Below are 25,231 nucleotides of genomic sequence, written 5' to 3'. Positions count from 1 at the left end.
AGGAAATTATACACATACAATACTGTGTTAACAGAACAATATAAGGTTGCAAAGTCAAGCACTCAAAAGTTAGGAAATGCCAGAATTAAGGTGGCTTGTGCTACCTTAATTCAGCCCCCTTGTGTGTATGCATACATTAAGATACAGTCCTTAATTACATGATCACATTTAATTTTTTTTCTTCAGGACCTCTGCCTCATTTAGTACACAGGATAGAGCTGCTCTGGAGAGGAATCAGGGCTGTGTAGTAAAAGAAAATGTTGTCCGAGGGACTTCTGCTTTATTTGCTATAGAAGTTGGAAGGTGTGCAGTGAATGAGGCACGGGACTGCAGGAAGAGGAAGGATAGTTTCATGGTTACAGTAGTTGAATGCTGGCTTGGAGAATTAGATTCTGTCCCTGCCTCTGCCACAGAGATCCTATGAGATGCTGAGCAAGTCACTTAAACCACACTTTTCAAAGGTGGTCACCAATAGTATGTCCCTCCTTTTCTGGATTCCTGATTTGAGACCTTGGGATCTGGTTTACAGAAGTGCTGAGAATTCAGAGCTGCAACGGCAGTCAGTGGGAGGTGGAAGGTGAACATATAAAGTGGTATAGAATGCTAAGCACTCTGAAAAATGAGGTCCTAGGCATCTCAAATTGGGCACCGAAACTTAGTGGACCGTAATTAAAATTTTTACCCTAATCTTGCTGTGCTTCCATTCTCCATCTGTAAAATGGAGATAATAGGGTTTGGGAAGATAAAGTAATGTTTGTGAAGCACTCAGATAACCTAGTGATTAGCGTGAAAACCAATGAGGAAATTAATAATTGTATATTCAGAGCAGGGTTTGAATAGTGTGCAGTAAATCAGGCCTGGGGCCACATATTGAACAATGAAAAGAAAACAAAATATCAAATAGCTGCTCATTAAATGAGCACTGCCCATCCTGTGCACTAAATGAGGAAGAGCGCCTGTGGAAAAAACAGTATGTGATCGTGTAATTGAAGACTGTATGATAACGCATGCACACAAGGGAGCAGAATTAATTCTGGAATTTCCGATCTTTTAATGCTTGACTGTTCAACCTTAATACTGTACTTTTAAAATACGTTGGGTGTGTGGATGTGATATATATATTTATAGTGCTGTTTTCACTTTTATGTGAAGTACAACTCCAAAGGATAAGTGCCTACACTCAATAAAGTGTAGTCCTGTAAAATATAGTCTCATTCCTTGAATTTTTTAGTACTTTTTAAAAATTAATTAAACAATGATAATGTAGCTAACTTCTTCCATTTTATGTGGTTATGCTGGATATCTGTACAAATCAGAACCCTTGTTAGTCATTTACACTCCCTTCCCTTACAGTCAACTTCTTTCATTAATACATTTACCATATATTAAAGAGAATACCATTGAATACCTTCTTCTCATTGAATACTTTAAACTTCCCATTATTAGCATTAGGTTTTTAAGGTATTTCCAATATATGTGAAAATATCTCACTTTCTTTTTCCCTTTCTGTACTCTCACACTGGATGAAATCTGGATCTCACTGAAGTCAAAGGAAAAAGCCCCATTAATATCAATGCAGGTTTTCACCTACTGTGGTTCCTATTCTAGCTGCAGCACACACACTGATTCTGAATATGTAATGTAAGTAAAATGTAAAATACTATATTGTCCACACCAATAAATATACTGCATATATAAAATAGACTACATCTATTTCATGTGACTTCACATAGTTTAGGCAACAGAGGCTACCTGTGCTCTTTATTAAAGAGGCAGAGGCTTTAAATTACCTTGGCCGAAACTGGAATTGTAAACACAGAACACCCACGCCTTTCGTCCCCTGTTTCCTGGTTGCAGATTAAAACACTGCAAGGCTCTATTATTGTTTCTATTCTTCCTTATTGTTTTAACAGTAAAATGATTGTTCTTAGTTACTCTGCAGCACGAAAGTAAAGTTCAAAGCAGCATTTTTCTATATACAATCTGATTTTTATTTTTTCAGCCTGTGTAGTGCATAAAATAGACCTATGGAAGAGAGGGCAATAGGACACATAAAGCACTGTCATACAGCACAGTTTCGACATGGTCAAGTTCTCATTTATATGCTCCATGGGCATAGGCACATTTAAGACAGAAATTGAGAGAACCTTCTGCCGCACCGCAGCTGCAGCAATGCCTTTTCACTCTAGGCTAGTACGAGCAGCTTGCCAGAATCCATGGACCAGAGCAGGTGAGGCCAACACTTCTGTGGGGCTCCCCGTCAAACGGGTATACAGAGCAGGCACCAGAGAGAGTGCTCTGCCGAACTATGCCAGCCAGCCAAATGCTTCCTTCTTCCACGGGCTCTCTCCCTGGTGGCTTACTAAACCCTAGCTGCAGATGCACTCTGCATGCACAGCCTTTCAGCACAGGCAGGCCAGCTGGAATGGGAGGAGATAAAGAAAGGTTGCTGTCCCATGGTTCAGGGTTCAATCCAGACCAGTGCGGGGTTATGTCACCACTGGCCCTGCCACACTGGGTTCCTTACGGTGCTTTGCTGCTGTAGCTTCTAGCCTGGAATGCTCAAAAGCAGCCTACAAGCATGCAGGTCACTCCCTGAAGTGTTTGTGTGCTAGACAGCCCTGGTTCAGCAGCTCTGACCCCAGCACCCTGTCTACAGCCCCACTCTAGCTTCCTCCAGCCTTGTTTCCACAAAACTGTGTGCTCTGCAATATCCATCCTTTCCTGGACAGTTCCGAGAAATGCTAAGGGTTCTGTGTTCTTCTAAAGACACAAACGCACATCACAGCTTATTAATTTAACTAGGGTAAATGCACTCTTCCATTTAAACACAGCTTTGAGTTGGTTTATAGCTAAAAATAAATCAACTTTGTTAACAACAGGACATAGGTTGAGTGATGCCAAGTAAAAGGAATAAAGTTAGAAAGGGTTACAAGCAAATAAAAGTGAAAACTCATCTAGAAGTTCTAAAACTTAATCTAGCAACGTACAGGCTGTGTTCAAGATGGTTTCTCTCACCAGACATTTTTCTCCCAGCCATGGCTGATTTTCCCTCAGTCAGGACCTTCCACAAAAGTACAAGATGCTGGCTTCCCGTGTCTTCCTAGGTAAAACATCTTTGCCTAAGCAGGTTTCTAACCTATATTCAGTTTCCAGAGACTTCAAACCCCACCATCTTGATTGAAGGACCCATCTTTCTCAGCTTGCAAGAGCTCTGGTTTCTTTTGTCTGTCTAGTGATGAGTGCCAAAGATGACTTCTGTCTTTGCTTATATCTTGCAAAGTTCAGTTATTTTGTTTCAAGAGGCAGGATGTCTTCATGCTGGTTCTTCCCTTCCCGTGGGCCTCCCATCCCTCTGTATGTATATGGGGCTTCAGTTGTTTTGATTCCACCTTGCTTAATTTACATAGGAGACAGGAAAATAGCTACCTTCTTTCTTGTCCGGAGGGGAGTACCTGTTTCTTCCTGTTTGGCCACAGATTTGTAAAGCATAATATCATAAAATATCCACATTTCCTCATATATTGTAAATATATACATTTCACAATATTAATCACCAGTGTCATTAGCTTTCAGAAAAGACCTTACTCTATAAACTTTTATAATAAAGTAATATTCTATATAATCAGTTGATTCAATTGCTTATCACTTGAGGTTCAGCCCTCCTGTCTTTATAGACAAGTAAACCTTTACAATGTGTTCTTTGAAAAGTAAAACCCGGACCCAGCTTCTCTCTCCTGGGGCATAGACACCATCCTATCTCCTCACCCATTTTTTGGCTCGATAGCCTTGTTTACCTAATATGTAACAACGGACTTTCACTGTCTGCTTGAAGACCTGTCTGGTCAGAGAATCAAATATGTATTCCTTTTTCGGAGGCAGACTGTGCTTATGCATTACTTACCAAACACCTGGTATTGACCAATGGGAAATCTTGGTAAATGATCACAATAAGTGGCGCCATTGTCTCCATCAGGGTATCAAAGTCTATGACAGAAACTGGCTCCTACAGCTTGAAGAGAAAAGAGCCCATAGGAAGCAAGCAGCTCCCAACCAAGATACATACATTTTCAATAACTGCCAAAGATCATGCAAATCTCGGATTGGACTATTCAGACACATGAGACATTGCAAACCGTCTACAACGCAGGCTACAATTCCCACCATCTCTCGCAGACGAAAGGATGCCAACACACACCAAACACATGTCAAGAATATAATTCTAGCACATACTCATGAGTTTTTGTCCGCACCCTTTGCATACACCTTGACAGAATATTAACGATCAGTGAATTATTAGTTTTCCAGTCACGTATTGCATGATACCTTTTAGATACAGATTATAACCAAAGTGAGTTAGGGCACACTGAATTGGTTGGGTCAGCTGAAACTCATTACCTGATACCAGCAAGTCCCTTTCCCTCTGGCACTGGGATGCTTTTAGGGCCACAGTTGCAAACTGTCTTATTTCAGCTACATGGTGAAATAAATTATGTATCTGCAGTACATGGGGCTTGGTAGTTGGATTTGGGAAGCCAGCATTCACAGAGCTGACAAATTTTCCCCAAACAAGGCTCCTCCTTAAACTGGGTTTCACAACAGATGTGGCTATCCAGGGCTATTTCTGCCTGAATGGATCAGATCGCATCTCCAATAGCCAGTGCTAGTGAAGAGGTGCTCCTTTTTTCCTGTCTACGAGTGCACGCATCTGCTCAGAATTTGACCTCAAGATCTTGCAACTGTGCCAAGTATGCAACATTTTGAAATAATTCCAGGTCTTCGTGTTTTAAATGTATAAGTGCAATGAGCTGGATCCTGAACTCCTTACTTAGGCAAACTCCCACTGAGTTCAATAAGAGTTATGATCCAGTGCAGAATTCAGGATTTGCCTTTTTAAACTACAGGGTCTTTTAAAAATGTATTTGTTGCTGCAAATTAATGTAAAGGGCCTTGATCTGTGTGCATAAACAAGGCAGTTTATCATATATAAGTAGTGTAAAGCAAATAACGCTTTTTTCAGCTGCTTCCTTTGCTCTTGACTTCTGCAATGGAGACCAGGTGCTGGCATACATGGGATGTGAAAAGTATAAATGGGTGCCAAGTGGACACCTACAGGGTGTAACTGACTGAAGTATGTAAGGCCTTGTCTACACAGGAAAATTTTCTCAGTATAATCCAATGTATTTATACTTGGGCAACCCTCACTGGGACATTCTTATTCTGGTATAAGAGTGACTTTTCCTTTTCTTACATTGCTTGGGAAGGGTTTACAGCTAAACCCCCTCCCGCCCAAAAAAGCCATTTTTATGCTGAAATAAAAGTGGGGAGTAATATCTCTAAAACGATACCTGTAAAACTTCCCCATGTAGATAAACGCGTAGTTAAGACAGCAAAGCATCCTGCAGTAGAATAAATGGCCTTAAACAAGGGGTGTAACAAGGGTGCAACTGTGAATCCCAAAGGAGCATGACTCAGGTTGCACCTGATAAAATACACAACCACATTGTGCCAGGAGGAAGAAAAATGACCCTTTTGTCAATGTCCTCCTCCCCGGCTCAAAGATCTATCACGTCACAGTAGTTATTAGATAGGTCAGCAACCATAGCTGAAATTCATTATCTGAAAAGGACACCTAAAGGAATGACATCTAAGGCCATGAGTGAGCTCAAACCACTTTATCTATCTATCTTTCATTGGTGCATCGTTGATGGCATTACATTTAATGACCACAAAATATTTCACAAATGTAAAGTGAGGGCAGAATCTGGCCCTGCCTCTCAATTTAAACTGCTGTTACATGTGATTGTACAATGCTAACAACATTAATTTCATGACCACAAATTAATTTCATGACCGTTTCCGGCCTGCCCAAAAGCTATGTAAGGAAGGAGAAGAACACTTAATTTTTTTTAATTTTAAAAACACCCTTTTAAAAAATAATTATATTAGTTTTCTTTTCCCGTGTTGATGGTGAGCAGGTTTGAGGAAAGCTGAAGCGCAATTGTGACCGGAGTCCCAGGGGAGCCACCTGAGGTCACTCAATTAGGGTGAACTGCAAAGAATGGGGCAGACAAACCCCAAAGCTGGTGAATATTCCAATACTTACTTTACCGAGCCAACACAAAACAGCTTCTATAGTACCTCACTGGTTGCCCAGAAGCCGACAACACAGTTCCCTTATAGTAACCCAGCCTCAGGCCTCCACCCAGATACCCAAGTCAAATATGATGAGGATTACTGAAAATCTTATTCATCATATAAAAACGTTATACCAATCCCAAAGGATCGGACACATGACCTCCCAAATTAATGAATATTCCAGATCTTACCCAGATACACGCTTACAGCCAATTCTTATTAATTAAACTAAAATTTATTTAAAAAGAAAAGAGAGAGAGTATTGGTTAAAAGATCAGTATACATACAGACATGAGTACAATTCTTGAGATTCAGATTCATAGCAGAGATGGTGAGCTTTGTAGTTGCAAAGAGTTCTTTCAGAAGTAGTTCACAGGTTATAATCCAGTTTATATTCAGGGCTGTCCAGTCAGAACTGGGATCTCAGTCCTTATGGGGTTAGGCTTCTCCTGCATGAAGCCTCAAGCAGATCTGAAATAAAACGGATTGGGACCCAAATATCTTCATATAGTTTCAGGACTTCTTTTAACAGCTCGGAATCCTTAGGCGAACAGTAGGCACTCATGTGGACTTTGAAGTGGACCCAGTTCCTAAGCATCCCCGGTAATTATCCATGCAGATTAACATAAGGCGATTTCCTGTTTTTCTACCATTCGCAGATGGGTTGCTATACATTGCAAAGAAAGATGAATACAGCGATATCGTATGTTTACAGTTCATTTAAATGTTAAGATGTCCTTTTGATCTCTGAATTAAAAGAATACACATAGACAGGGACTGTTTGATTACATTGTTGACGTCTACCAATATATATGTAAAAACACAAAACCACAAACATTATCTCCCCTTATGTTGTTAAGGGTTGAATTTGAGTAATTTATCCTGCCGGATGCTTAACTCTTTCTGGTCATGCATCATAGAGGTCATCATACCAGTGTATGAGACAGGAAGTGCAACTGACTACCAACAAAGCAGTAAAATTGAGCATACACCAAGTGCTGTCAAAAGCACACCAAACAAACACTGAATAAATAAACCTTTTTTCTCTCGTCCCTTTCAGCTCTAATCATCTTAAGGGTTACTCCTAAAAATACTAAGTACAAAATGTTCTGATGGAAATGTGCTTTCCAAGTCCCTTTCGTCAAACATGAATTATTTTCAGAACCCTCTCCTTTTTCTCTTCTCATATGTAATAATCTGGATTGAGCTTGTGTATCCCTTGTGTTTTTCCCCTTCCCATACCCAAAAGCAGTAACTGTAGATACTAGCAATTAGATGAAATCTGAGTTCTCCGCTATCTACAGAGTTATGTCCGTCCCAAGCAATTTTTCATCACTTGTATGTTATGCTATGGGTGGGTAGGATGATGACTATTTTAAGAGAGAGTGAATGAATACTGATCCAACAGTTAAAAGTTCCCTTGAGTTTCCTGCACATCAGCTTGTCTACGTAAGCAGTGAGTACAGTAAACAAATGAGCTGTGGCATGATCACACTGTGAATGATATGCGCTTAATAAATGGTTTGGTATTATGTCCTTGAGTATGTTGGTAGCCTGAGAGTGAGAAGGGAGGGAGATCCACGCATTGGACCTGCGTGAGGCTCTCAAGGCTGCAGGGAATGAAACGAGCTGCAACATAAACACAGACTCTCTGACTTGTGGCACTTATAATACATAGAGATGAGAGTATAGTATTTCCTGTTCTGTATGCAACAATGACCCTGGATTGCACAACAATTTATCCGCAAGGAATCATGACATATTTTAGGTAATTAACTGAAATAAAATGATTTCTAAGCACCAAGACATTTTTAAAATGTCTATTTTTGGTTTCTCTGTATTCAGGCATGCATCTCAAAGTCTCTTATTTCTCCTGGGGGAACTTTTTAAATTAAAACCTTTTATCTTAATGAAGAATTTGAATTCTAGCAGGACACTTTTGCCAGACTGTACAGTCACAATCTTATCACATTACTGGAGCAGTTCTTTGCCAACTAATTCCTTTGATTAGTGTTCTAAGGAAGAGGGGGTGAAAAAGGTAACAGAGCAGTAGACTGTTGCTAACTGCTCTGAAAAGATTAGATGCTATAGCCATTTTGTGAATTAAAACACGAGGTAATTTCAAAAATTGGCAACAGAAAATTCCTAAGGATTTTAAAGCTACATGGTGTCAGTAACTCCTGCAGGTATGGGAACTGGTGCAGCATGTAAGAACCTGTTGACTCACTGGATAACCCCACTGTTACAACCCTTTTGAAATTCTGCACAATTAATGAAATAAGATCCTTCATGTTTCTCCATGGTAACACCCCTGTTGTTTTGCTTTGTTGACAGTGGAAGGACTGAAAGTAGTAGAGATCGAGAAATGCAAGAGTGACATTAAAAAGATGAGGGAGGAAATGGCAGCAAGAAGCACCAGGTAAGTTCTGCTTTAGTTGCCACTGGGGAAAAGAAAAATCCAGCTGGATTTCTGTATTCAAACTCTGGTGAAGTAATTCCATTGAATTTAGTCATTCTGGTTTTTTAAACACAGAAGCAAATCAGCAGCTCAGTGCTGTGCAGGGCATTGGCTTCATTTGCAAAGACTGTGGTTTCATTTAAGAATTTATGGAAATTCAGTCGTTAAAAAAGCTTGTTCCAGATGACTGAAAGAAAAATCTTCTTGCAGACAGAGATTAATGTCTTGTTTTTTCTGTGTTCAGCCATCCAGTCATAGGAATTTTGCACCAAGTTTTATGCAGAGAGAGAAACTTCTGTCAAAGAAAACATTTATTTTGTAAGAGACTAGTGTTCTAATTAGCTCCACTAAGATTTAAAATGGAAGTTGGGAAAATATCACATAAATACATAACAGTTCTTCTAATTATGATCTCACACTTCTGCAGAATTGACTTCCAGTTTCAACTAGCAATGAGGGATTTCATTCTAAATTCAAGGAGTCACCCTACCGATCAGCTATTACCAAGTTTAGACTTGCTGTAATTAAAAAAACAGCAGAGGGAATTGTATCTTGTTGTGATACACTGCATCAGCTGGAGTGTTGGACCTTTATGTCTCCAAAATACATCATTAAGATAAACATATCGGTAACTAAGAGATTATTAACACTGCTGGTACGGTTATTAAGGAGAAATACACCAGGCAATTCAGACTCTTGCTAAAAAGGGCGTCTCTTAAGCGAAGTTAACTGTGTGTGTTGTCTTGAAAGCCTTTCACTTTTGTTCTATATTTAGGGTCACACTTTTTGGTCCTTAAGCAGACAAATCTTTCACTGAAGTAGATGGGAGATTTGTTCAAATATAATAATTTGGTTTTATAATTTTATGATTATCCAGATGAATGTGATGCAAGAGTTCAAAAAACACATTTGTATTAGATACCGTCTTAGAGCCAAAGTGTGCTCTGTCATTCTGGTGTAAATCTGGAGTAACACATTAACCTCAATGGAACTGCTCCAGATTTACAGCAAGCAGCGTGACAGACACAAATTTGCCCTGCTGACTACATAGTCACTTGTTAAGGCATCTGAGGGAATTTCATTAGCATGGCTAGGAATGAATTTGGCAGCAAAATCAATAGGATTAATAGGAAATTTGAAAGGTGGATAAGGAATTGGTTAAAGGGGAGACTACAACGGGTCCTACTGAAAGGTGAACTGTCAAGCTGGAGGGAGGTTACCAGTGGAGTTCCTCAAGGATCAGTTTTGGGACCAGTCTTATTTAATCTTTTTATTACTGACCTTGGCACAAAAAGTGGGAGTGTGCTAATAAAGTTTGCGGATGATACAAAGCTGGGAGGTATTGCCAATTTAGAGAAGGACAGGGATATCCTACAGGAGGATCTGGATGACCTTGTAAACTGGAGTAATAGTAATAGGATGAAATTTAATAGTGAGAAGTGTAAGGTCATGCATTTAGGGATTAATAACAATAATTTTAGTTATAAGCTAGGGACGCATCAATTAGAAGTAACGGAGGAGGAAAAGGACCTTGGAGTATTGGCTGATCATATGATGACTATGAGCTGCCAATGTAATGTGACCGTGAAAAAAGCTAATGCGGTCTTGGGATGCATCAGGAGAGGTATTTCCAGTAGGGATAAGGAGGTTTTAGTACCGTTATACAAGGCACTGGTGAGACCTCATCTGGAATACTGTGTGCCTTTCTGGTGTCCCATGTTTAAGAAGGATGAATTCAAACTGGAACAGGTACAGAGAAGGGCTACTAGGATGATCCGAGGAATGGAAAACTTGTCTTATGAAAGGAGACTCAGGGAGCTTGGCTTGTTTAGCCTGACTAAAAGAAGGTTGAGGGGAGATATGATTGCTATCTATAAATATATCAGAGGGATGAATACTGGAGAGGGAGAGGAATTATTTAAGCTCAGTACCAATGTGGACACAAGAACAAATGGATATAAACTGGCCACTAGGAAATTTAGACTAGAAATTAGACTAAGGTTTCTAACCATCAGAGGAGTGAAGTTTTGAAATAGCCTTCCAAGGGAAGCAGTGGGGACAAAAGATCTATCTTGCTTTAAGATTAAACTCGATGAGTTTAAGGAAGAGATGGTATGATGGGATAACATGGTTTTGGTAATTAAATATTCCTGGTAAATAGGCCCAATGGCCTGTGATGGGATATTAGATGCGGTGGGATCCGAGTTACCCAGGAAAGAATTTTCTGTAGTATCAGGCTGATGAATCTTGCCCATATGCTCAGGGTTTAGGTGATCACCATATTTGGGGTCGGGAAGGAATTTTCCTCCAGGGCAGATTGGAAGAGGCCCTAGAGGTTTTTCGCCTTCCTCTATAGCATGGGGCACGGGTCACTTGCTGGAGGATTCTCTGCTCCTTGAAGTCTTTAAACTATGATTTGAGGACTTCAGTAGCACAGATATAGGTGTGAGGTTTTTTGCAGGAGTGGTGGGTGAAATTCTGTGGCCTGCGTTGTGCAGGAGGTCAGACTAGATGATCATAATGGTCCCTTCTGACCTAAATATCTATGAATCTATGAAAAAAAAATTGTGTTCTAATATATGTTAGATTCAATTTGCATACGGGGGGGCAGGAGAGGCGGTTTGATTCCTGACTTTTTGTGGAGTATGTGAGTGTGTGCATGCAGGCATGCAGAGAGAGACAGAACAAAAAATTATGTTAATGCTACATTAAGGTTGCACAGTGAATATCACACCAAAATTAGGAAATGCAAAACTTATTGTTCTAACCTCAGTCTTGACTCGTTTGTGCTGCACATCCTGTTGTTTTGTGGTCTGTATTTTGTAATATGAGCAGCAATAGAGTAAGCTGTCGATTTAACCAGAAAATCAGAAATAGAAAATACTACATACATTCAATGTAGTCAAGTTAACATTGCTGTGGGACCGAAATGTTGTATTTTTGTGGTTTTAACTGGGCAGTCATAATGCTGATTTAACACAGGTTTTTTGCATTTAAGTAAGTAGGCTTTAAAAGAAAGAATGAACTTGCCTGTTCTTAATAATGTGATGATTTAAATGCATCCAATTAGAATGTTGAGTTCACACCTCCTCTAAGTCAGTGGTGCACTGGAGAAGTGAGATCCCATCTTTGCTGTTGCGGTTGTTCTACAAGGCTGCAGATCTGTAACATCTGCATCTTTGCAGTAGAAAAAGATAGAAGCTTGGGGCCTGCCTCACCATGGCAAAATTCTAGTTTTATGTTGATGTGATGCCATTGAAATCAATGTGTTAAAGAGTATGAAAGGTGAAAAAAATAAAATAAAATTGTTTTTTTTCATTTACTGCTGATTGATGGTGGTTGGTCAAGGCACCCTGGTTCTCCTAAGGTCAGAGGGACCTGTGCCAGCAGCGGCCACTGTTCAGAGGTAGTGGTAACTATAGTCAGCGACTGTTGCTCTTCTTGAGTTCTTTTTGGCCGATCTTGGGCTAACCCCAGTTGATTCTTTTCTCTCCCTTTATTCCCAGCGAGGTGTAGGGAGCAGCTTTAATTACCTAGTTACTGTCAAATCACAGTTACATTTATCCTTGAAGCCCTCTGCTTCAAAAGCATGGGCTCCTAGCCAATTCACTACACTGTTATCCCCATTTTACAGATGAGGAAGACGAGGTTGAGAGACAATCTGATGGGATCATGTAGTAAATCTGGGTATGTCTACACAGCAAAGAAAAAACCGTGGCTGGTCCTATGCAGGGCTAGGGCTGCAGTGCTGGTTCATTGCTGTATTGACTGCCGGGCTCTGGCTGGAGCCCGGGATCTAGGACCCTCCCACCTCTCAGGGTTCTAGAGCCAGACCACAGCCCGAGCCTGGAAGCCTCTGCAGCAATGAAACAGCCCCGCAGCCTGAGCCCTGCAAGCCGAAATTGGCTGGCACGGAACAGCCACGGGTTTTTCTTTGCAGTGTAGACATACCCTCAGAGGCAGGGCCAGGATTAGAATCCAGGTCTCCTGATTCTCCATCATATACTTTAATCACAAGATCATCCTTCCTACCATAATACTTACTTAACTTACATGAGTATTACGAGACTTGATGAGTGGAGTTGACCACTTTGACATCTTCAGGAGAAAAACACTGTAAAAGTGCAAAATTAATTATTTGTATTAATTAATTGCTTTTACTTTAATTGAGACCACTTACATCTCAGATTCTCCATTAAACGTATGGAAGGAAGCAAGGAATCCCACAAACACACATACTCCCTCTCCCACATCATCAAAGTAAAAGAAAAGTATCAGCTTACTCATTCTTATTTTTAGAAGGAAGACTGAGGTCCAAGCCGAATGACCTAAAAGCGTGCATAATAAGCCACCCACTGTAGTCATCAGCCTAAACAGAAAAGGAGTACTTGTGGCACCTTAGAGACTAACCAATTTATTTGAGCATGAGCTTTCATGAGCTACAGCTCACTTCATCGGATGCGTACAGTTTCCACGGTATGCATTCGATGAAGTGAGCTGTAGCTCACGAAAGCTCATGCTCAAATAAATTGGTTAGTCTCTAAGGTGCCACAAGTACTCCTTTTCTTTTTGCGAATACAGACTAACACGGCTGTTACTCTGAAGCCTAAACAGATGGCTCTTGCATCAGCAGCTGGACCTGAGCTGGACCAGAATATAATCAAAGATCCCAGTGAATTGCTTTGGTTTTCTAAGGCAAGGAAAGTCTGCTCCTTGTGTGGCATTGTCCTGAAGAAGGACCCCCACTGAAGTTGTTGAGTAATTACAAGTAGCTTCCAGTTTCCCTAGCAACCATGGCTCAGCTGGAGCAGTGACATGAAGAAGTGTTGACTCAGTGCAAGAGGAGCTTCATCCTTGAGTTGCTAAGCAAACAAGCCCTCCCCACGGCATGAGGGGTCTAAAAAAGACATCGAAGAGCAACGTAGTGGTTTTCTTTGCACTTCATCCAGCCTTCGTACCACAGTGTTTCATTCACTACACAGTTTATTAAAATGTATATAGACAAAGTCATATTTTAATGGTATAGAATAGAATAGTAATGATCAACGTATATGTTTTTAAAATGCCCCTCCTGGAGTGTCATCACATACAGATAGAAGCACATCAGCTTCTTCAAAAAAGAGGAGCAAAGCTCCCTTCCCCTTACCCACACACTAAGGGTCAGATTGTTAATGCAGGCCCCTATTTTTTGCACCTGCAGCTTGTAGAGGCTAATAACATGAGGGTGCTTGTGGGGTATAATTTAGGTAATGCATATACATAAGTGCTTGATTATGTCCTGGCACTGGTGCAAGTTACAGCAACATGAAGGCTGCTCCATGCTGCTCTGCCCTCCGCCCCCAGTAGCTACTTTCAGCCAGGTGCAGGGATTGCGGGACCACACCACCTTTTCTCCTATCATACCCCTAGCACAGGGGCTTGGAGGAGTGTGGCTTATGAGCCATTAATGTGCCTGTCCTCCACCTGGGGATCCCCCCTACACTAGACAGGAGAAACTGACTGGTTAATCTGAGTTTACAGAGTTTAGTACCCCCTCAAACTGCACAAATCAGCTGTGGGCTAATGATGAATCCGGCCCAGAGGTTCCCATTTCTATAGCAGGCTCTGATAATGAGGAAGGCCGTTCTTGTGGTTAATGCATTGGACTGCATCTCAAGAGATGTGGGGTCAGCTCCACGTTCTGCCACAGGCTTTCTCTGTGACCTTGGGCAAGTCACTTAAGGTTAGATCCACAAAGGGATTTATGTACCTAACTGCTACTTCAGGTGCTTAAGGCCAAAATTTAGATCCTCAAAACCCGCACTCAGCTACTGCTTAACCCTGTAGGTACCTCAGTTTCTGAGGTGCCTAAAAATCTGGCAGCAGGCATGTGTACAGCTGCTGAAGTTCTGACACGTCACTCACACTTAAACTCTGATGGGATCTTCAAACCAGGTGTTTCCCACTATCTCGCCTGTGGAGCCCAACCCCGTAGGTGTGCTCAGATGGAGCCTTGGAGCAGGCCTACCATAGAATCATAAAATCATAGAAGATTAGGGTTGGAAGAGACCTCAGGAGGTCATCTAGTCTAATCCCCTGTTCAAAGCAGGACCAACCCCAACTAAATCATCCTAGCCAGGGCTTTGTCAAGCACTGAGCACCCCTGGGGCCTGGAGGAAGCCAGCACCTGTGGGAGCAGGATCACAGTTGTGAATTCCAAATGGATATAGGTACCAACCTCTGGGCCAGAGTTAGGCGCCTAAGTCCCTGAGAGGGGTAGGGCTGAGGCCAAATCCCTCTCCTTGGTATTTCCTATTGGCTAGTTTAGGCCGCTCCCTATTCAATGTGCTGGCTTTTGTAGATCCCATTTCTGGGCACCTAACTCTCCTCATGCATTGTATAGGGAGCCTGAGCATCTGACTCGGAGCTGTGGGCTCAAGTGGGAGGCAGAGCACCTGAAGTTAGGAGATGCAATGCTAAGCCTAAATCCCCTTTGTGGATCTAGCCATTGGTTTCTCTGCACCTCAGCACCCTGCCGGTAAAACTGGAATAATAGTTCCTTTCTTCTGTACTTTGTCTGTCTTGTGTATTTAGATTGTAAATTCTTTGGAGCAACGACTGTCTTATTCAGTGTTCATACAATGCCATCACCATGGAGTCCCAATCTCAGCTGGGACCTCTAGGAGCTACTACAATACAAAGAGTAATACTATTAATGTTCATGAACTGATTGATTTCTTAGGACTGTTTTGGACAATCTCTGACCTCACCAGTGATACTGCTAATGCATAAAGCCCTTGTTAGATGGTATTCAGTACTGATCACCATCAACCAACAGCCAAAATTGCTTTGCAAAGAATACAAAATACAGCAACAGAGATGATAGCAAACATCAAAGTTACAAGGAAGAAGTTAGAGGATTGGGATATTCACACTGGAATAGAGGAAACGTTGTGACATAATAGAAATTTCCAAAATTATGAAAAGAAGAAACAAAGTTGATAGGTTGTTTTGATTTGTTGGCTTTTGGTTTTTTAGTTTTTTGGATTTGGGTTTTTTTAGTTTTCTTTGTTTTTTGCTTTTTGTTTTACTATTGAGTGTTTTTAAAATAAAAAGGGATAATCTAAACATTAGGAATCTAGGAGTGAAAGCTAAACTCAAGCAGAACTATTTTACACAAAAGATAATAAAGATATTGAATCGGTTGAATTGAAAGGTTTTTCGCCTTCCTCTGCAGCATGGGGCACGGGTCATTTGCTGGAGGATTCTCTGCACCTTGAAGTCTTTAAACCATGACTTGAGGACTTCAATAGCTCAGACATAGGTCAGGGGTTTGTTACAGGAGTGGGTGGATGAGATTCTGTGGCCTGCGTTGTGCAGGAGGTCAGACTAGACGATCATAATGGTCCCTTCTTAAAGATCTTAAAGTCTATGATTCTATTAAAGATGATTAAATTAAAGAGTATGAATGAATTTCAGATACACCTACATTTGTTTCCAGAGAGTTTCTTGGTTATTATGGTGGCCTCAATTATATATTACCTCATACATAGGCAAGAATGACTTGGCCCTGATTCTTTCTTATGATTAGAGAAAATGAGATTGTTAGGTGAGATTGGGAAGCAGTGTAACTCTAAGGATATGTCCACACTGCATTGTAAAGCCAGGTCTGTGGGACCTTGGCTTGTGGGTTTGGTGTTTCCAAACCTACACTTCAGCTTCCGCACTGCGTTGTAAACCTGGGTTTACATCCATATGGCACCACACAGATCTTCTGACTTGGGTCTGCAGCTTGAGCTTCATCCACGTTGCAAAATCACAGGGCTTGGACCTCAGTCACAGCAGAACTTGGGCTCGGAGCCACCCTCTAGCTGGTCCTAAGATCCAGTCCCTGAGTGCTCGCTGACCTGAGTTAAACTGATTTGTGTGTGAATGGAAGTGGGGCTTGGGCCCAAACCTGAGTTAGTACCCAGGCTTAAGATGCAGTGTAGACATACCCTCTATGTGACCACATACCAAGATATTTTATTATATTCAGTGCTACTCAAGAGAATGCACCTGCTGTTGTCCCAATGTTGAGTGCTGAATTTTTCATTTGCAGGACCAGCTGTCCCTGTAAGCACAGCTTCTTAGATGAAAACAAGAAGTTGGCACCCCGAAGGGACGTACCATCCTATCCAAAGGTACCAAAAGATGTACTTTGTTATCAGGATGTTAATTAAAAGAGCATGCCTTCCTATGAGAAGCTGGAATACAATGCATGACTTCACATCACTCTATAGCTTAATTGTTTAGATCAGTGATTCTCAAACTTTTTCCCCATCAAGGACCCTTTGGCATCTGACTAACTAACTGTCCAGGACCCCTTTCATATCCTGTACTATTGGAACACCCCTGCCAGCGTGACCTGTCACGCACTGTGTGCGAAAGGTCACACTGTGCTGAGGATGTCATTTTGAGAACAAAATGGCATCCTCCATGCAGCAAAAATACCAGAATGCTGTTTCAGCATGTTCCGGCCCTGGCTTAAGGGTGGGACTCCCATGTGACCCACAGAAAATCCCCCAGAGTCCGGGAACACCACTTTGGGAACCACTGGGGTAGATCAAGGGCCTAATCCAAAGACCCTGGAAGCCAATAGAAAGACTCCCATTGATTTCAATGGGTTTGAAATCCGACCCTCAATATTTGGAATCTCATTAAAGCTGAAAATGTTACTGAATTCCTGAAATTTGTCAAACATTTCGTGTTCTGTTTTATCTAATGATACTTAGTCTGCAGGCTCAGAACAAGATTTATTTTAGTCTATAACTTTATTCCCTATTCTGTAATGGCGCCTCTACCTTTTTCCCTCTCAGTGAATTATTTTTCAGTTAAAGTAATTTATGTAGTCCTGGCATCTGTCTCTTGAAAATGGATTTAATGAGCTGTAAAATGTCATTTCCATTTTGGCTTTGCTTAAATTTATGTGTGTTGTTGACACTACTAACACATGCTTTCTCAAACTGCTCTACATTCCTTTGTTCCATGATATGTACACGGAAACTATACCTTAACCTTTTACCCACTGCTAGAATGCTTGGCTTCTGAGATTAACTATTACTGTAGAGAGTTGCACTAACTGAACACAGTGGTAAACTTGTTCCTTTCTGCCTCGAACCCAAGGCTTTTAATTGCTTGGTTTTAGGAGAAGTTTAGGTTTTGTTTGCTCTGTGTGTGACATTCGTTATGGCTTTAAATACTGGATTTGTGTGACCTCAGGCATGTTAGGAGGTGGCAGTTCACTTGAAAAAGATTTGGTAATTACAATGCAGTTATTAATGAATACATCAGTATTGCTAATTTACAGCTGTCTAGCAAAACTCTATACTACAAATAAAGTATAATGCAAATGCAAGATTACTTCCTTCCAGAGATGAAGAATTAATCCTCAAATGTAATTCTTGCTTGAATTAAATAACAATGGAGTGGCGCAGATCATTTCATTTATATTCTCAGTATAATATACCAAAACTAATTATAGCCAACTATGGTAAGTGGACCAATTAAGATACTAGATTTACGTATTCCAAGAATATTTTGATCATGTTGTCTCAAAAACACAGTTCAATAGTGGTTAGATACCTTCAACATCTTCTGACACTCTAGAATTTTTTACAAATTGCCAGCCACTGTTACCAACACAGTAACAACCCAGAACACTGGGGGCCAATGCTTAAAGTGCTGTGAAAAAAGTGGCGGGGGGGGGGGAGAGGTCTGTCATCCTCTCCACATCTGCCCATCTCCTGCCCACAAAGTCCAAATCAATCCTGTCTCCCCAGCCCCACCACCACGACCACCAGCTCGGAGCTGCTGGTCTCTTTCTACTCCCTCCTCCCTTTCCCCTTCTGTGAGAACGGTGTCAGCTCCTGAGGGGAGGGAGAAAGAGCCTTACCTGTTTCCTGCAGCAGCTCTGCTTGGCTGCACTTCCCCAGGATGTGGGCAAGCAGGAAAAGCAAGCAATCAGAGGGGCTTTTCCCCTGGGGGTACTAAAAATGTGTACCCTAGGTGACCCAGCTTGCCTTTTAGAAATGTTATTTCCAGGGTTTGTGTTCTGTGCCAGCCCAGCACACTTTAAGTCCTGCTGGAGGCTGACTTGGATTTTGTTTTGGAGCTCTGAGTACACAATAAACACATGCATAAACTTTGCTGCCTAGCACCTGATTGAAATGTGGGAACCCTTGAGAAAAACAACTGTTCAAAATAACAATATAAATCACCTGCAGTTAAATATTTCATTCCCCAAAATATGAAGAACTTAAGATTAAAACCAACAAGAGACAATGCATTTTACCCACCCACAGCTGAGGCACTAAATTTTGGAAAATTAATTAATGGCATGCTGGAGAACTTCTGATGAGGGCAGAACGCAGCTCCCACAAAGACATGAGGGGAACTCAGTATGTAGTAGTTAATAATAGACTCTGTCTTTTTGTCTACAGTACATGCTGTCTCAAGAAACCATAGAAGCACTTCGGAAACCAACGTTTGATGTCTGGCTGTGGGAGCCCAATGAGGCAAGGAGTAAACAAGTTGTTGGTACTTGTGGCTTATCCCATGACCGCACTGAGACGGTCAGGAAAGCCGTCTTTAGTATCTAACAATGGAAGCCTAACGAAGGCAATGCAGAACAAAGACCTGGCCTACACTCAGGAATACCCTTTGTTCATTGACTGGCCACCGGAAGTCAATGAGACCACATGGGCGCTAACCCCAAAGTGTAGAAATGAACATGCAAGGAGTTGCACTGCCTGAGCTCATCGTGCTTTACCCCACGTACAAGTAGGGGTGCGCCTTGTTCCCTCCGTCAAACAAACCCCTGCATGCCCTTCTCTACACTGAGGCTACACCTTCACTGCTTAAAAGGGGGTGTTGTCAAGGTTCCTCCCCCACTCTGAACTCTAGGGTACAGATGTGGGGACCTGCATGAAAAACCTCCTAAGCTTATCTTTACCAGCTTAGGTCAAAACTTCCCCAAGGTACAAAATATTCCACCCGTTGTCCTTGGACTGGCCGCTACCACCACCAAACTAATACTGGTTACTGGGGAAGAGTTGTTTGGACGCGTCCTTCCCCCCAAAATACTTCCCAAAACCTTGCACCCCACTTCCTGGACAAGGTTTGGTAAAAAGCCTCACCAATTTGCCTAGGTGACTACAGACCCAGACCCTTGGATCTTAAGAACAATGAACAATCCTCCCAACACTTGCACCCCTCCTTTCCTGGGAAATGTTGGATAAAAAGCCTCACCAATTTGCATAGGTGACCACAGACCCAAACCCTTGGATCTGAGAACAATGAAAAAGCATTCAGTTTTTTACAAGAAGACTTTTAATAAAAAATAGAAGTAAATAGAAATAAAGAAATCCCCCCTGTAAAATCAGGATGGTAGATATCTTACAGGGTAATTAGATTCAAAAACATAGAGAACCCCTCTAGGCAAAACCTTAAGTTACAAAAAAGATACATAGACAGAAATAGTTATTCTATTCAGCACAATTCTTTTCTCAGCCATTTAAAGAAATCATAATCTAACACATACCTAGCTAGATTACTTACTAAAAGTTCTAAGACTCCATTCCTGGTCTATCCCCGGTAAAGACCAGCATATAGACAGACACAGACCCTTTGTTTCTCTCCCTCCTCCCAGCTTTTGAAAGTATCTTGTCTCCTCATTGGTCATTTTGGTCAGGTGCCAGCGAGGTTACCTTTAGCTTCTTAACCCTTTACAGGTGAGAGGAGCTTTCCCCTGGCCAGGAGGGATTTCAAAGGGGTTTACCCTTCCCTTTATATTTATGACAGGTGTTTTTACCTGGAGATAGCTAACTCGAGCTAGCTATAATCCTAGTGGAGACAAGGCACCATAGTTCTTACCTTGATGCAGTTAGTCAAGATAAACCCCTGGTGGAAGGCATAGGGATGACCTCATCTAGCTAGACAGAGGTAAACAGTGCCTGTGCCTTCACTCCACTCGCATTTTACAGTGAGATAAACATACCTTTTTTGCAATGAAGACACTGCCTTTGAGCATGTCTACACTGCAATTAAAAACCCAGGGTTGGCCCGTGCCAGCTGACTCAGGCTCACGGGGCTCAGGCTCAGGGACTGTTTAATTGTGGTGTAGACATTCAGTCTCGGGCATGAGCCCAGGCTTTAGGACCCTGCGAGGTGGGAGGGTTCCAGAGCTCAAGCTCCAGTCCGAGCCCAAATGTCTATACCGCAATTAAACAGCCCCTGAGCCTGAGCCCCATGAACCCAAGTGAACTGGCACTGGGCAGCCATAAGCATCTAATTGCAGTGTAGACATTATCCTTAGAGATCAGCACCTGAGGGGGTACACCAATTGCTGGATTAGTGCTATTCCCAAAGGTACACAAGGCCAAAAATATCCACTCAAGAAAGTTTTGTTTTTTCCTTTTCAGATCCCCTTACCTAATATATATTTTCATGACTCCTCAGCTTTTAAGTTGAAATTTGCTGTTTTAAACACAGAATTGGTGGATCCAGGTAATATGCCTGAAATCTAATTCTTTACTGAGTGAATCATTCTGGAGTGCAATAATTTTTGTTCCCTAAAGGTGCCAAATAGATTGTCCTTATTATACAACTCCTTGTTTATTTCTTCATAGTCCAAATATTGGTAATGTCATTCAAGGACAAGTGCAACAAAGTTAATGCCAGCCTGTGTTCTTTCATGCCCTCTAGTATAAGTGAGTCTATCCCTGTTCAGCAAAGCACTTAAGCACATGCTTAACTTTAAGTAAGTGACCAATCCCACTGAAATCAATGGTTTCAGAGTAACAGCCGTGTTAGTCTGTATTCGCAAAAAGAAAAGGAGTACTTGTGGCACCTTAGAGACTAACCAATTTATTTGAGCATGAGCTTTCATGAGCTACAGCTCACTTCATCGGATGTCTCTAAGGTGCCACAAGTACTCCTTTTCTTTTTACTGAAATCAATGACACTACTTTCCTGCAGAATATTAAACAAGTATTTAGGTGCTTTGCTGAATCAGGGCCTGGGGGCAGACATTGATTTGGATGCTCCTGTACAGGGATTTTGGTGTGCAATACATTCAGAGGAGATGCAAATCTAAGTGCACAGTATATTATTATTATTTATTAATCATCATCATCTGTGTTACGGAAGCTCCCCGGGGGCCCATTGTGCCAGCTACTGTAGAAACACAAAGGAAGAGGATGCCCCTTTTGTGGAAAGTTATAATGTGAAACAAGATTCAACAAATGGATGTAACAAACGATAGCCCGGAAAGGGAGAAGAAGGACGTAACTAGATCAGTACAATAGCAACAACAAAAAAGGAGAGAGAGTGGAGTTGCAAACTAGCAGCACAAATCAATCCTCAAAGAAGTGTTATGCGAACAGGAGCCATTCTGCTTCAGAATCGCTAGATGAACATATTCTATGACGAAGCAAATTTCCAAAGATTAAAAAAATCCCAACATAAATAATGACAGGTTTCAGAGTAGCAGCCGTGTTAGTTTGTATACACAAAAAGAACAGGAGGACTTGTGGCACCTTAGAGACTAACCAATTTATTTGAGCATGAGCTTTCGTGAGCTACAGCATCTGATGAAGTGAGCTGTAGCTCACAAAAGCTTATGCTCAAATAAATTGGTTAGTCTCTAAGGTGCCACAAGTCCTCCTTTTCTTTTAACATGAATAATGTTCTTCATTCAGTTTCTTTGTTAACATACTTCCAGCTGGTAGGAGTAACAGGAGGACTTTTATGTGGGTTCAGAGTTCAGTCTCCTGTTGGTTGTTAGAATATATAGCCATGCACGTTCACATGGAAGGTAACCGCATTTTCACCGCACACTTCTTGCCAGTTTGAGGGAGATTCTTTATGGTTATTTTTTTTCCAGGCACCTGTAGTTAAGCATCAAAGTCATTTACTTGTCAGGCAAAACGCTTTACCCACCATCTTAAAGATATCTAGCCTGTGGTGTTTTTACTGCCCTAAGAATTACAGCGTGCCAGGTAGATCATAAAAATGTTGGCAGATTGTTTAGCAGACCATTAATAAAGAGTAGGACTAGGGAAAAAAGCATTATCCATGGATTTTTGTACACTGAGGCACAGTATTTTAACAGCGTAACTCATTCATTGTAATGGGAACCATTACATTGTGGCATGCACACCGATAGCATGAGGGTATGGAGATTAGGAACATACCATATGCGGGACTTAGGCTCAGAAACAATCACACAAACCACTGTGGGCACAATACCATATGGTAATGTCTGTTGACATTTTCACCCTTTTGACTCTGTTTTATGTTTACATGAATCATTTCAATTATGTTAACGCTTACTTAACAGTAAGTGGTGGTTTATGTGGCTGATTTTGAGCAAGTGGGTTGTAAATCACCATGCTAGAGTGTAACCAGTGTGTAAGGCAATAACGTAATAGTTTGCTCTATTTCATCAACCCACCTGGAGAATCTCTTGCTCCCTGAGGAATGTATGACAATATAATCATATTTTGCCCACTGGGGCTAAAACCTAACCTTCTCTTATGCAGTAGTAACTGGGGTGTTAGTCCCTTGTTCCCTTCTAAAGCAGCTTACCTGATCAGTCCTGAGGACTGTCGAGCTATATGCAGAAGGAGGACAAAGAAACGAGGTGACCGTTTTCTGTTCGGATTTATGGAGCTGCTCAGGAGATAGGGCACACTCATATATTGACGTCCTGCCCCACTTTATCCTCACACTGAGTATCTCTGTGAATTTGTTGTCCCACCTCTCCCCAGACAGGGCTAGCAGACTATCAGAAGTTATTGCAGCCATGGGGCTTCAAATACCTCACAAGGAGCTTCCCCATGGAGATTGAGAGGAATCAGAATGGCTCCTCGCTCCAAGCCTTTAATGGGTGCCCGTGTCTTTGTAGAGGGGTACCATGCTGCATATACATTTTTAACCCATGTTATTCCTTACATCCTTGAACTGGTCCATAAAGGTCAGTACCTTTTTCAAATCCCTCCTCAAAAGCCACCTCTTCCACAGTGCTTACAATGTATCTGCCAACAGATGATGCCTAAGCTCAGCCCTGAAGGGAAAGGAAGGAAAGAAGCTTACCATATACCTGTACATTAACAAATCATATGTGAAAATTGTATATATTTTCAGTGTTGCCAACCCCAAATGTTCAAAAATCATAAGGCCCTCCCAAATCATGAGATTTTTAAATTAATAAATGGGGGGTGGGGGGGTTCTTTTCCTTCTGGCTTAACTCCCCTCCCCAAGATTCTCATGTTTTCTCCTGATTCCAGGAGCTGGAGCTTTAAGAAAAACTCCAAATATTGTGAGACTCACAATAAATCACAAAGTGTAGTCAACACTGTATTTTAGTGTTTCCTTCTGCCCCACCTTTTGTCTGCCACTTGTCTTCTTTGATCCCAATCCTGCAAGATATTCCTTGCTGGCAAACCACTGTGCCCAATGACTTCAATGGGGCTCTGTGTCAGCATCAGTGTGTCCCTTCTGCTCCCACCTCCACCCCCATTTACCAGCTAGCAGAATCAGGGCTTTCGACTGTAAACTCTGCAGGACAAGGTGTGTGTCTACATCTGTGTTTGTACAGTGCCTTGTACAGTGGAGCTCTGATCCATATTTGGCCTATGGGTGCTATCATAATATGAGTAATTGAACATAAATAATGTGCCAGCTTTTCAAAAGTACTCAGCATCCAGCAGCTCCTCGGGGGAGCTTGTCATTAACCTTAATGGGAGCGACTGGGTGTACATTTGCAGAACTGGCCACTTCATTTAGGTGCCTTAATTGAAGCTGAGCACTTGAAAATCTGGCCCAATTATATAACCTGTAAATTGGCAAATTGGTTAGGCAGGGGTGTGGACAGGTTGTGTTGCATCTCCATAATGTCATCATCCAGGGCAAAAATGAGACAGACAGACATAAAATATAGAATAGATGTGCAGTATTTATAAATTAAAATTTTTCTGTCTGTACTAAAAGTTTGAATTTTCTGAATTTTGTGTCTGCAGAATGTTAACCCTATTGTCATTTTGCATTATATTTCCCTTATTTTAATATTATTCATACAAAATAGAAAAGGAAATATAAGAAAAAATTAAGGAGATCCTTTACTGAACCAAGACATTTAATTTGCCAAGATCCAAATATATGCCTGCTGGATAATTGCACTAGATGCAGTTCAATCATTAAGGAAAATGAAGCTCAGCAAATGTGAAGTCTGCTGCTTGTTTCATTAGCAAAGAGTGAAGTGGAATGCAGGTCAAGTTGAATAAATGGAACTTTATTAAACCTTGTGCCCTGCTCTGTCCATGTGGCTGATTAGCTTCCAACCAACCTCCCTGCATTGTCTGTTCTACTGGTGTCTCATCTAAAACAGGCCCTCCTGGGCACATGGGCCCTCTGACTCCAGTTTCACTCATAATGATGCCCTGCTTTCAATTTCTTAAGAACATAAGAACGGCCATACTGGGTCAGACCAAACGTCCATCTAACCCAGTATCCTGTCTTCCAACCGTGGTCAATGCCAGGTGCCCCAGAGGGAATTAACAGTACAGGTAATCGTCAAGTGATCCATCCCCTGTCGCCCGTTCCCAGCTTCTGGCA

The 25,231-nt window shown here is 41.5% G+C and overlaps 1 protein-coding gene across 6 annotated transcripts in view; it reads left to right on the top strand.

The window, feature by feature from the left end:
- The window catches only part of PDE9A (phosphodiesterase 9A), an 81,269-nt gene that overhangs the window by 35,072 nt on the left and 20,966 nt on the right, over positions 1–25,231 (top strand). For 4 of the 6 annotated variants that reach the window (XM_073359712.1, XM_073359704.1, XM_073359695.1 and 1 more), the window contains 3 exons: positions 8,473–8,557; positions 16,677–16,758; positions 19,057–19,131. In XM_073359712.1, coding sequence (XP_073215813.1) covers positions 8,473–8,557; positions 16,677–16,758; positions 19,057–19,131 — 242 coding nt within the window. Of the gene's footprint in view, positions 1–1,551; positions 1,642–7,850; positions 7,907–8,472; positions 8,558–16,676; positions 16,759–19,056; positions 19,132–25,231 lie in introns of those variants that run through there. The other 2 variants (XM_073359728.1, XM_073359736.1) reach the window with 2 other exon arrangements.

This window comes from Lepidochelys kempii, chromosome 1 (genome assembly GCF_965140285.1).
Source record: "Lepidochelys kempii isolate rLepKem1 chromosome 1, rLepKem1.hap1, whole genome shotgun sequence".
NCBI classification, from domain to species: domain Eukaryota; kingdom Metazoa; phylum Chordata; order Testudines; family Cheloniidae; genus Lepidochelys; species Lepidochelys kempii.
Note: the sequence above shows the minus strand (reverse complement) of the source record. Positions and strands in the feature narration are given on the sequence as shown.